Raw genomic sequence first — 13,790 nt, 5'->3', positions numbered from 1 at the left:
TCCAAATAACCCTATATGCTTTCCAGAAATTCTACATCATTTCTGATCATTAATATGTCAACAACATATACTCATCAGAAATTCTATAGTGCTTCCACTCACTTCTTTGGAAATACAAGTTTCTCATAAACTTTGCATACACCCAAAATCTTTGATCATCATCAAAGCATACATTCCAACTCCGAGATGCTCACTCCAGTCCTCAGAAGGATTGCTGGAGCTTTGCATACTTATTAGCATATTTCAGGATAGACAAAACCTTCCGGTTGTATCACATAGAACCTTTCCTCAAGAATCGTCGAGGAAACAATGTTTTGACATCCTATCTGCAAGATTTCCTAAATAATGCAGTAATTGCTAATATAATTCCAACAGACTCTTAGCATCGCTACGAGTGAGAAAGTCTCATCGTAGTCAACTCCTTGAACTTGTCGAAAAACATCTTAACGACAAGTCGAGCTTTAATGGTGACACTTACCATCATTGTCTGTCTTCCTTTCAAAATCCATATGTACCTAACAGCCTTACGACCATCAAGTAGCTCTTCCAAAGTCTACACTTTGTTTTCATATATTGGATCCTCTCTCGGGTTTTATGGCCTTGAGCCATTTATCGGAATCCGGGCCCACCATCGCTTCTCCATAGCTCGTAGGTTCATTGTTGTCTAGCAACATGACTTCCAAGACAGGATTACGTACCACTCTGAAGTAGTACGCATCCTTGTCATCCCACGAGGTTTGGTAGTGACTCGATCCGAAGTTTCATGATCACTATCATAAGCTTCCACTTCAGTTGGTGTACGTGCCACATGAACAACTTCCTGTGCCCTGCTACACACTTGTTGAAGTGACGGTTCAATAACCTCATCAAGTCTCCACCATCCTCCCACTCAACTCTTTCGAGAGAAACCTTTCCTTGAGAAAGGACCCGATTCTATAAACAATCCCTTATTGCTTTTGGATCTGAGACAGGAGGTATACCCAACTGTTTTGGGTGTCCTATGAAGATGCATTTTATCCGCTTTGGGTTCGAGCTTAATCCTGAAACTTTTTCACATAAGCGTCGCAGCCCCAAACCTTTAAGAAACGACAACTTAGGTTTCTCTAAACCATAATTCATACGATGTCATCTCAACGGAATTATGTGGTGCCCTATTTAAAGTGAATGTGGTTGTCTTTAACGCCTAACCCATGAACGATAGTGGTAACTCGATAAGAGACATCATGGTATGCACCATATCCAATAGGGTGCAACTATGATGTTTGGACACACCATCACACTATGGTGTTCCAGGCTGTATCAGTTGTGAAACTATTTCCACAATGTCTTAATTCTGTGCCAAACTTGTAATTCAGATATTCATCTCTATGATCATATCATAGATATTTTATCCTCTTGTCACGACGATCTTTCAACTTCACCCTGAAATTACTTGAACCTTTCAATAATTCAGACTCATGATTCATCAAGCAAATGTACTCAACATCCACTCAAATTATCTGTGAAGTAAGAACATAACGATATTCACTGCATGCCTCAGCACTCATTGGACTGCACACATCAAAATGTGTTACTTCCAACAAGTTGCTATCTTGTTCCATCTTACTGAAAACGAGGCTTTTCAGTCATCTTGCCCATGTGGTATGATTTGCATGTCCCAAGTGATTCAAAATCAAGTGAGTCAAAACGGTCCATTTGCATGGAGTTTCTTCATGCATATACACCAACAGACATGGTTCGCATGTCTCAAACTTTTCAAAAACGAGTGAGCCCAAAGATCCATCAATATGGAGCTTCTTCATGCGTTTTATACCGATATGACTTACGTGGCAGTGCCACAAGTAGGTGGTATTATCATTACTATCTTTTGGCATGAACATGTGTATCACTACGATCGAGATTTAATAAACCATTCATTTTAGGTGTAAGACCATTGAAGGTATTATTCAAATAAACAGAGTAACCATTATTCTCCTTAAATGAATAACCGTATTGCGATAGACGTAATCCAATCATGTCTATGCTCAACGCAAACACCAAATAACAATTATTTAGGTTTAACACCAATCTCTTTGGTAGAGGGAGCGTGCGATGCTTGATCATATCAAGCTTGGAAAAATTTCCAACACATATCGTCAGCTCACCTTTAGCTAGTCTCCGTTTATTCCGTAGCCTTTTGTTTTGAGTTACTAACACTTAGCAACCGAACCGGTATCTAATACCCTGGTGCTACTAGGAGTACTAGCAAAGTACACATTAACACAATGTATATCCAATATACTTCTATCGACCTTGCCAGCCTTCTTATCTACCAAGTATCTAGGGTAATTCTGCTCTAGTGGTTGTTCCCCTTATTACAGAAGCACTTAGTCTCGGGTTTGGGTTTTACCTTGGGTTTCTTCACTAGAGCAGCAGCTGATTTGCCGTTTCATGAAGTATCCCTTCTTGCCCTTGCCCTTCTTGAAACTAGTGGTTTCACCAACCATCAGCAATTGATGCTCCTTCTTGATTTCTACTTTCGCGGTGTCAAACATCGCGAATACCTCAAGGATCATCATATCTATCCCTGATATGTTATAGTTCATCACGAAGCTCTAACAGCTTGGTGGCAATGACTTTGGAGAACCATCACTGTCTTATCTGGAAGATCAACTCCCACTCGATTCAAATGATTGTTGTACTCAGACAATCTGAGCACAAGCTCAACAATTGAGCTTTCTCCTTAGTTTGCAGGTTAAGAAAGTCATCGGAGGTCTTATACCTCTTGACATGGGCACGAGCCTGAAATCCCAATTTCAGCCCTCAAAACATCTCATATGTTTCGCGACGTTTCAAAAATGTCTTTGGTGCCTCAACTCTAAACCGTTTAACTGAACTATCATGTAGTTATCAAAACGTGTATGTCAGATGTTCGCAACAACCACAGACAACGTTCGAGGTTCAGCACACTGAGCGGTGCATTAAGGACATAAGCCTTCTATGAAGCAATGAGGACAATCCTCAGTTTACGGACCTAGTCCGCATAATTGCTACTATCAACTTTCAACTAATTTTTCTCTAGGAACATATCTAAACAGTAGAACTATAGCGTGAGCTACGACATAATTTGCAAAAACCTTTTGACTATGTTCAGGATAATTAAGTTCATCTTATGAACTCCCACTCAGATAGACATCCCTTTAGTCATCTAAGTGATTACATAATCCGAGTCAAACTAGGCCGTGTCCAATCATCACGTGAGACGGACTAGTCATCATCGGTGAACATCTTCATGTTGATCGTATCTTCTATACGACTCATGTTCGACCTTTCGGTCTTCTGTGTTCCGAGGCCATGTCTGTACATGCTAGGCTCGTCAAGTTAACCCTAAGTGTTTCGCGTGTGTAAATCTGTCTTACACCCGTTGTATGTGAACGTTAGAATCTAACACCCGATCATCACGTGGTGCTTCGAAACACGAACTGTCGCAACGGTGCACAGTTAGGGGAGAACACTTCTTGAAATTGTTGTAAGGGATCATCTTATTTACTACCGTCGTTCTAAGCAAATAAGATGTATAAACATGATAAACATCACATGCAATCAAATAGTGACATGATATGGCCATCATCACTTTGCTCCTTTTGATCTCCATCTTCGGGGCTCCATGATCATCATCGTCACCGGCATGACACCATGATCTCCATCATCATGATCTCCATCATCGTGTCTTCATGAAGTTGCCTCGCCAACTATTACTTCTACTACTATGGCTAACGGTTAGCAATAAAGTAAAGTAATTACATGACGTTTAAGTTGACACGCAGGTCACAAATAAATAAAGACAACTCCTATGGCTCCTTCCGGTTGTCATACTCATCGACATGCAAGTCGTGATTCCTATTACAAGAACATGATCAATCTCATACATCACATATATCATTCATCACATCCTTTTTGGCCATATCACATCACATAGCATACCCTGCAAAAACAAGTTAGACGTCCTCTAATTGTTGTTGCATGTTTTACGTGGCTGCTATGGGTTTCTAGCAAGAACGTTTCTTACCTACGCAAGACCACAACGTGATATGCCAATTGCTATTTACCCTTCATAAGGACCCTTTTCATCGAATCCGTTCCGACTAAAGTGGGAGAGACTGGCACCCGCTAGCCACCTTATGCACCAAGTGCCTGTCAATCGGTGGAACCTGTCTCACGTAAGAGTACGTGTAAGGTCGGTCCGAGCCGCTTCATCCCACAATACCGTCGAAACAAGATTGAACTAGTAACGGTAAGCATATTGAACAACATCAACGCCCACAACTACTTTGTGTTCTACTCGTGCAAAGAATCTACGCGATAGACCTAGCTCATGATGCCACTGTTGGGGAACGTAGCAGAAATTCAAATTTTTTCCTACGTAACACCAAGATCTATCTATGGAGAGACCAGCAACGAGTAGAAAGGGGAGTGCATCTACATACCCTTGTAGATCGCTAAGCGGAAGCATTCAAGTGAACGGGGTTGATGGAGTCGTACTCGTCGTGATTCAGATCACCGATGATCCTAGTGCCGAACGGACGGCACCTCCGCGTTCAACACACGTACAGCTCGACGATGTCTCCCATGCCTTGATCCAGCAAGGAGAGACGGAGAGGTTGAGGAAGACTCCATCCAGCAGCAGCACAACGGCGTGGTGATGATGGAGGAGCGTGGCAATCCTGCAGGGCTTCGCCAAGCACCTACGGAAGAGGAGGAGGTGTCACGGGAGGGAGGGAGGCGCCAAGGGCTCAGGTATGGATGCCCTCCCTCCCCTCCACTATATATAGGGGCAGGGGAGAGGGGGGAGGCGCAGCCTTGCCCCCTCCTCCAAGGAAGGGGTGCGGCTAAGAGGGGGGGAGGAGTCCATCCTCCCCAAGGCACCTCGGAGGTGCCTTCCCCTTTAGGACTCTCCCCTTTTTCCTATATCTTGGCGCATGGGCCTCTAGGGACTGGTGCCCTTGGCCCATGTAGGCCAAGGCGCACCCCCTACAGCCCATGTGGCCCCCGGGGCAGGTGGCCCCACCCGGTGGGCCCCCGGGACCCTTCCGGTGGTCCCGGTACAATACCGATGACCCCGAAACTTGTCCCGATGGCCGAAACAGGACTTCATATATATAAATCTTTACCTCCGGACCATTCCGGAACTCCTCGTGACGTCCGGGATCTCATCCGGGACTCCAAACAACATTCGGTAACCACATACAAACTTCCTTTATAACCCTAGCGTCATCAAACCTTAAGTGTGTAGACCCTACGGGTTCGGGAGACATGCAGACATGACCGAGATGTTCTCCGGTCAATAACCAACAGCGGGATCTGGATACCCATGTTGGCTCCCACATGTTCCACGATGATCTCATCGGATGAACCACGATGTCAAGGACTCAATCGATCCCGTATACAATTCCCTTTGTCTAGCGGTATGGTACTTGCCCGAGATTCGATCGTCGGTATACCGATACCTTGTTCAATCTCGTTACCGGCAAGTCTCTTTACTCGTTCCGTAACACATCATCCCGTGATCAACCCCTTGGTCACATTGTGCACATTATGATGATGTCCTACCGAGTGGGCCCAGAGATACCTCTCCATTTACACGGAGTGACAAATCCCAATCTCGATTCGTGCCAACCCAACAGACACTTTCAGAGATACCCGTAGTGTACCTTTATAGCCACCCAGTTACGTTGTGACGTTTGGCACACCTAAAGCACTCCTACGGTATCCGGGAGTTGCACAATCTCATGGTCTAAGGAAATGATACTTGACATTAGAAAAGCTTTAGCATACGAACTACATGATCTTGTGCTAGGCTTAGGATTGGGTCTTGTCCATCACATCATTCTCCTAATGATGTGGTCCCGTTATCAACGACATCCAATGTCCATGGTCAGGAAACCGTAACCATCTATTGATTAACGAGCTAGTCAACTAGAGGCTTACTAGGGACATTGTGTTGTCTATGTATCCACACATGTATCTGAGTTTCCTATCAATACAATTCTAGCATGGATAATAAACGATTATCATGAACAAGGAAATATAATAATAATCAATTTATTATTGCCTCTAGGGCATATTTCCAACACTTTCCTCCTTGGGGGCGTTGCTGAGGGCACCATCTCTCCTCTCCAACCCATGTCCGGGTGAAAGCCCAAGATCCGTTGCGGATCGGGCGTCGGCGGCGTCCTGTGCACCGTAACCTTCCTGGAGGCGACGCCAAGGACATTGGGATCGGATGGAAGGGTCTGCAGGTGAGGGGTGGGGGTGTGCTGCCTCCCTTCGGTGGAGCGGTGTTTCGTTCTACATATTCTTGACGGCGGCTCTTGGCGGCATGGAGCAGCGGAGGCTTGGCGTCAGATGTGTGGTGACAGACACGCGTAGGAGGTCGACGCTGTCTGGCGTCGTGGTGGCGTCGGCGGCAGCGAGACCGGGCAAGGCCGTTACAACAGTACGGCTCTGAAGATGGATATGTGGTAGGTGGTTGTGGCGGCCTCATACCCGGCGGGCGGCCTGGTTGAGGAGCACGCCGGACTGGTGGGTGCCCATACCCGGTAGGCGTTCAGGTTGGGACCTCAGGTCTTAGATGTTAGGTTTGGCTGCGAGGTCTGTTTGGTATTAGGCCCAGACCATCAGCGCCCCTTCATCAGTTAGATAGGAGTAGCGACAGAGGTTGCGAAGATGGTGGCTTTGGTCTTACTGTTGTACGACTTTGTAAGGTTTTGGGCTAATAATTAATAAAGTGGCTGTATGCATCGACCAGATGCAGAGGCCGGGGGTATTCCTCCTTTTCGAAGAAAAATCTCCATCCCATCGATCATATCTAGCCCATCATATGCGTGGGTCCAAATAATTTGAAGGAATACGGTCGCATGCACGGACAAATGAGGAGTCGGAGTGGACACGAAAACATTGTCTGGAATTGTCCGTGGTCAAATAGGTGTTAAATTAGGCCAATCCAGTTGAAGATGCTCAAGAAGCAACAACTTCAAGGATTTGCAATATTTTTTTTTCAAAAAAGGGGACTCCCCGGCCTCTGCATCAGAAAGATGCATACGGCCACTTAAATAAATAAAATAGGTTCAACAATGTCATAGAGTCTTGAAACAAAATAAAGGCGAGCTCACATAGAGCCTCGACGCCAAAACAAGAAAAGGCCATAAAGCCACAACCGGCTGGCAAAATAAAGATAGGAAAACTAATTGCCTATCATATTACATGACCGTCATCCAAACCGGTTGAAGATATCCCGCGCTAGCATCTCCCACCGGACAGATCCAGTAACCAAACTCTTCTTGGCCTCCGTCGGAGTAAGTAAGGACCACATACGGATCAGCGCCGTAGCACGAAATACAACCTGCAAAAAATGAATAGTAGTTATTTTGTTAAAAGCCAAATCATTTCTGCAGTTCCAAATTGCCCATAACAACGCACAAACTCCTACGCGAATATGTCTAGCTGTATCGGACTCTATCCCATCCAGCCATGTTCCAAATAACGACCCGACCGAACTCGGAGGAGTAATGTTAAAGGCAATTTGCACGGTGCGCCACAGAATTCTCGCCAACGGACACTCAAAGAAGAGATGCTTAATGGTCTCGTCCTGGTCACAGAAACTACACCTAGTAATCCTGTTCAAGGATTTGCAATATGGACACGTAGGCCAAGAGAAGAGAAAATAAGGAATATAGCCAGGACTAATAACCCCTCAACAACTGACCCAATACCACAACGGCATGAAACTCGCCTTGTCCAACTCCCAACCATGAACGGCCAACCGTGTGAAACTGCAGTGCAACTGTTTAGTGAGGTTCTTCGTGCAAGGTGTCCGTCACGTCGTTAAGCTACGAGTGTGAAGCTCCATGTCTAGACGGTTTAACTTGTTGGCATTTTTATACGGTTTTCTGCCAATTAACTTTTTGTTGATGGTGATTGTTTCCCCATTTCGGACAGGAATACAGTAAGTACATCTGAAATGGTTGCTCATGGGAAAGGCAGAAACGGTTCTAAGATCGTAGCAGGGAAACCCATTCATGATCGAGCCATAATGCAAAGAACGGGCTCATGTTCAGGTTCAGGTTCAGACTTTATGGGGGTTACTGAAGGCTTCAGAGCAGAATATGATGGCGCTGATGGCTGCTGCTGCGCCTTTGGTTTCGGTTTAAGACAACATAAAAGGAGAATGTACATCTAATTTATATGTAGGGACAGCATGATAATCACTTGAAATATATCAAAAAAAAAAGACCACTTGAAATGACCAGCAAGGCAACAAGCATTACATTTCAGAATTTGATTATTGTGGGATGTGGATACTGATCTACTCCCTTCGTTCGGAATTACTTGTCGCAGAAATAGATGTATCTAGACGTATTTTAGGTCTAGATACATCCATTTCCGAGACAAGTAATTCCGAACGGAGGGAGTAGTACGTAGTACAAAAAGCAACATGCATAGAAACCAGTCTTAGAGTTAAAGAGTTGGTAGTAGCTCACTGGTGCCACAACAAAAGCTGCACGTCTACAAAACATCTCAGCAACATGTTATATGGACTGTAGGTGCTTGATGGTCTGGAGCCAATTCCGTAATTCGGATAAGAACACATTCTAAATGTCTATTTGTTGGAAAACTGTTCCCACAACCTTTTGTAAATGGCAAGCATAACAGTGATGGCGTGAAAGCTCGGTCCTTGAATTTCGGTGAAGTGGGAGCAGAATCCAGTGCGGAGGGGCTGCAGATGAGGTGGTGGTTCGCGCGCGCGAACAGAATCCAGGACGCGCTTCTCCGGTGGCAGGCGTGCGTCAAAGAGTTGACGTTCATCATGGCGCACGCGAACTCGCATTTAGATTTGGGTGTCATCATTCAGTTACTTATTTTCTTTGCTACGTTGATATCTTCGCCAGGAGAAAGGAATAAATTCTATTCCATGACATGCTCGGCTCCCCAGAAAGAGTGAAAGACAAGTTGCAACATAGCAGGTTGTTAACCCACGACCAGCAACATACTAGCTTGTACTGATTATTGTTAACAGAAAGTGGAGTAAGACTAACTGCACCACGGTATTATAATGGCCACAAATGGAAGGGTTGAACTACTAATATAGCAAATGGCATGCACATCAATCTCAGTCAGGTCTCGTGTAACCTTCCAGGCATCATGAAAGTTTACTCGATATAACAGAACAGGTACCACATTACAATACATAAGTTAAGCTAGATATCCAGGTTGCTGAAACATAAATATTACTCCCTCCGTCCCAAAATAAGTGTCTCAACTTTGTACTAGCTCTAGTACAAATTTGTACTAAGCTCAAGACACTTACTTTAAGACGGAGGGAGTAGATCATAGGCCTTCAATAAGTAAATCAGTTGAGGCCTGAACTGACACCGGCCAAAAGTGCAACATTACTAAACATATTCAAATCGCATCAATGGGAGATCGTCCTTCATAAGAATGGATCAGGGACATGCGCACGATCCAGGTAAATAAAACGTAGGAGCCCTCATGCTGCCAAGATTAATTGAGGGACATTGAACCCTTAATAACTAGGAACAGTACAGCATCTGATCTACTTCGGCTGCTGGAAACTGAACCCTGCGTGAACCATAGAGAACACAATGAGCACATGAAAGTGCAGACTAAGACATGAGAAGGTACGGTCTATAGCAACTGGCACTGAAGTCAAGCAAATACTACATAATTAAGAAATTGTTTTGGAAGAGTGGGCCAACATACAACTTGATACTGGAAAGATGAGCTATTAAATGATCCATTTCACCTAAATAGTGAACAAATACGTCACATTGTTTATTTGCCTATTTTCCTTTTTTCACTTGCTTTGTCCTAATCCCATTTTCAGTAAAAATATGAAACTTCCTTTGGCCAAATAACATTTTCAATAAAATATATGTAACATAGATATCATACAACATTTTAAAAGACTTTTTAAATCTCTCAATTTACTAAATAGTTTAAAGTACATTAGGTTTACTTTTTGATTTTAATGACACATATGCAGACTACATAAACATCAGCAAATTTTAGTATTAGTTACTTACTGAAAGAACTCCAAGAATCATGTTTGATGCTAATTTGCGCAGAAGTTACTCCATGAATACCAAGGGTGTTCACAATTTGATTAATCCATTCATCCTCCTCGTTACAATGGATTTCAACTACCTTCAGATGCTTTGACACCAAGAAATATTCTGCTGGGTTGTAGCTTCCACTTGGTCCAGTGTCCAAATCCTGTCGAAAACATATGATTTTACTTAAATGAATCAGTTGTGCAGCCTTGCAGCAACAAAAGCTATCATATATGAAAAAACGTATACCTCGCGAGATGGAAGTTGAAGGGTAAGCTTTTCAAGAACTGGTGTGTGCTGAAGAAAGTAAAGTAGTCCAGCGAAGTTTGCACTCAGACACCAACCATTGAGCAAGACAGTTTTTAGCTTGCTAAACACAGGGCTCCATCTCAAGTCCTTTCTGAAAATCTTAACAAAGTGCATAGAATTTTAAAACAGCAAAAGTTATTACTTCTGAATACATGATTCAATAATGCTGATTTGAATAAGATTTCTTGAGTTTTTATTTCAAGTAATCAATTCTGAGCAGATAGAGAGCTACACAAACCAGATATTACAAGTTTTTGGTCTACTAAACAAACAAATATATATTAAGCTATACCTCTAAAGTGTTACATAAAATATGGCTTGCAAAATTATCTTAGTCATATGCTTATTATGTATAGTACGAGGTGAGGAGCATCAACTATCAATAAATTATAATGTACTGCCATCTTCACAACCCAATTATTGCAGATGTCACATGATGACTAAAAATAGTATATTTGTAAAAAACTTACAATTGGACATTAAGAACAAGTTCAACACTTAACATATGTGTTAGAAAAGGAGCAAACATACTGCAGAATATTCACTTATCAGCTCTAAATTCGTAGCGCCTGCTAAACCTTGAAGAAGTAAACAACGATCATCTTCACCATAGCATCCGTCACATGACCCATCACCACAATCCCCAAGGTACTCATTATGACAAGCATCTTCACAATCCATGCTAATCCTGATAAATGATGTCACCAACGATGGCAGGCTCTCAAGCAACGGAGTCCAGTCCAGACAGTCAGCTAGTTCAAAGGTAAGCAGGCCTGGAGCAGAAAGGCAATTCCGTTCTATATCCGTGGAATAAAGTCTTGAGTCTATGAGTTTCAGATGTCGTAAAGATTTGGGCAAGTTATCCCCAATGTTGATAAAACAATCACCTCTAGTACCTCACAGCTGAAAAGATCTAGAGGGCTTTCGTCAAATGCCAGATGATAAAGCTCTAGCATTGTCAAGTGCTTGGAGATGACACTGCTGTTGGGTAGCTCCAAATGAGAAGAACGCCAGTCTAGAACTCGAAGCACCGGCACTCGGCACAGGATAGCATACTGGACCCACGATTCAACATCATGGTGTGCCTCATCTTCTGCGCCCTTCTCCGGATAGGAAAAGATGTCACATTCATGAAGAGGGGATGTTCTGTCACGGTGCTCAAGCAGTCTATTAACAAAATTATTGAAAACCTGGGCACTCTCAAACTCAGAAGCATCAAGGCGCAAGGCCGGCACAGACTTCCATAGCGCGCGCCAGCGGGGCGAGCACGGACGTCCTCACGGCGTCCCGTGAGGGCAGGAACGACAGCAGAAGCTCGAGCACGGGTTCCGGGAGGTCCTCGAAGCAGTCCTTGCCGCAAGCCATGGCCGCTTTCTTGATTTTACCGGCTTCGGCCCCCTCAGCCATTTCGTCGAACGGGTGGCTCGCGCCGCAGCTGCGGAGGTGGGGGGCAGTCACAGAACGAGCAAGATCAGCATCAAACAAGCCAGGCGGAAGCGATGGACGAGAAGCTCCCAAGATCCACAAGGCGCGCGTACCTCTGTCTGGTCGCCGCGCGGAAGGCCGTCAGTGAGTGCTCCGAGCAGGCGAGCAAGAGGAGAAGAGGGAGCCCTCCCCCTACTGTTCTTGGTTGAAGGGGGGAGGAAGGCCACTACGGAGAGACAGCCTATAGTCCTCGCGGATCGATCGATGTGTGCGCACGCGCATCCTCCATTAGCGCGATCGGAGAGGAGACGAGCATAGCGAGGCCATCGAGAGCAGTCATACCAAGAAGAAGAACACACGTCATATTTTTTTTTCTCTTCAATTTTTTTTGAGCGATTTTTTTTACGCTATACCAAAGCTGCGGAAACACCAAATGGGCTGAAAGCCGCACCCCGCGTAACGAGCGCGCGCAGCTTTTGGCCCGTCAACTGATGACAGTGGGAAGTAGTCCGTCCGTCGGCTTTTTTCCCTCTATAACTAGTTAGGGTTTCCTATTCCTCCGGAGGCGACGGCGCCGCCGATGAGGTTTTGCCCTTCCCTGCCGTCGATCTCCCACGGCCTCGCTTGTTTTCCACTGCTATTCGTGGCGGCACCTGGCGGGCCTTCTCGGGCAACGACGGGCTTAGGGTTCCACCACAAAAACCCGGTTGATCTACATCGGGTTAGGAGTTTCAGTATGGCTTCAGGCGACGCATCAGGATCAGCGGATATCAGTGATGTGGACAGGATGATGAAGGAGTTGGGATTGCGTGAAGAGGATCTGGATGACGTTGTTTTCGATGAGAAAGATGCTCCACCGGCAGCTGCAAGGTGGATAGCGCTGGCTAGGGTTCACTCCCAAAAAACCTATAGTCAGACATGGTTTTTCAGAAACACGCGCTCTGCTTGGGACCTAGAGCAGGAGGTAAAGTTCAAACCGCTGGAAGAAAACCTTTACACCATCCAGTTTTCATGTTTGGGTGATTGGGAAAGAGTGATGCAAGATGGACCTTGGAACTTCCGAGGCGATGCGGTGATCATCAAGGAGTATGATGGGGTGACCAAGCCATCAACTGTTATTTTGGACACCATAGAGATATGGATCCAGATGGGAGGACCAAGCCCTGTCATCTACACTCATTTGGTTCCAGCCCTAGCGGCCAAGGTGGGAGAAGTGCTCTTTAGCGAACCCCCATCACATGATTTCACGGGTAACTTTCACCGTGTATGGGTTCGGATCAATGTTACAAAGCCGCTAAAGAATGCGGTGTCAATGGTGCGGGACTCGAAACGTCAGATTTAAAGAGTGGAGTACGAAAAACTCCCAGATTGGTGCGCTGTGTGCGGCATGTTGGGGCACCTTTTCAAGGAACACGGCACTGGGATTCATCCTCCATCGGCCTTGGTTTTTAAGGAGCTCAGAGCAGATTGGTACATGAGGACGGGATGGGGCCCAGGCAGGGGCCGAGGCCGAAGAGGAGGCCGCCGTGGAGGGAGCAGAGGTGCTGGTAACATCTCTAGAAGGGAAGATATAGAAGAAGATAGAGAAGAGGACTTGGAGGATAATCTGACTGATGCCGATATGGGAGAAATTAACAGGAAAAGGGATAGCAGCAAAGTGTTGGGAGGTCTTGGAGGCAAGGCGACGACTGGTAATGATCTGCATGATAGCCAGCTTGTGATAATCCCCCATGAATCTGCCATGGTCAGTCCACCACCAAAAAGGGAACCAAAGAGATCAAGGTCAAGTGCTGAAACTTGTGAGAACCTGATAACAATAGCAAAATACTTAGCGGGCCCACTAGAGGGGTGCCGCTGGGATCAATGAGTATCATAAGTTGGAACTGTCGTGGTGCTAGCAAACCCGCGACAGTTCATGAGCTTCGTTGTCTAACAAGGCGTTTTGCC

At 45.1% G+C, this 13,790-nt stretch overlaps 1 protein-coding gene across 1 annotated transcript; it reads right to left on the bottom strand.

Annotated features, from left to right (window-relative positions):
* Positions 1-9,201: 9,201 nt before the first annotated feature.
* Positions 9,202-12,247, bottom strand: LOC123064482 (uncharacterized). Its single transcript, XM_044487959.1, has 5 exons — positions 11,957-12,247; positions 10,950-11,853; positions 10,359-10,517; positions 10,083-10,272; positions 9,202-9,618 (listed from the first exon to the last, which is right to left on the bottom strand). Exons 2-5 carry the CDS (start codon positions 11,097-11,099, stop codon positions 9,593-9,595), a joined length of 525 nt encoding a protein of 174 aa, XP_044343894.1. The 5' UTR covers positions 11,100-11,853; positions 11,957-12,247; the 3' UTR covers positions 9,202-9,592.
* Between the last annotated feature and the right edge of the window lie 1,543 nt (positions 12,248-13,790).

The sequence above is a fragment of the Triticum aestivum genome, chromosome 3B (assembly GCF_018294505.1).
Source record: "Triticum aestivum cultivar Chinese Spring chromosome 3B, IWGSC CS RefSeq v2.1, whole genome shotgun sequence".
Classification (NCBI taxonomy): Eukaryota; Viridiplantae; Streptophyta; class Magnoliopsida; order Poales; family Poaceae; genus Triticum; species Triticum aestivum.
Note: the sequence above shows the minus strand (reverse complement) of the source record. Positions and strands in the feature narration are given on the sequence as shown.

Coding starts and splice junctions, on each gene's coding strand:
- LOC123064482 (XM_044487959.1), bottom strand. CDS start 11,099: ATGGATTGTGAAGATGCTTGTCATAATGAGTACCTTGGGGATTGTGGT. Junction 10,518..10,949: donor TGATAAGTGAATATTCTGCA/GTATGTTTGCTC, acceptor CACTTTGTTAAG/ATTTTCAGAAAGGACTTGAG. Junction 9,619..10,082: donor TGATTCTTGGAGTTCTTTCA/GTAAGTAACTAA, acceptor TGGTTCACGCAG/GGTTCAGTTTCCAGCAGCCG.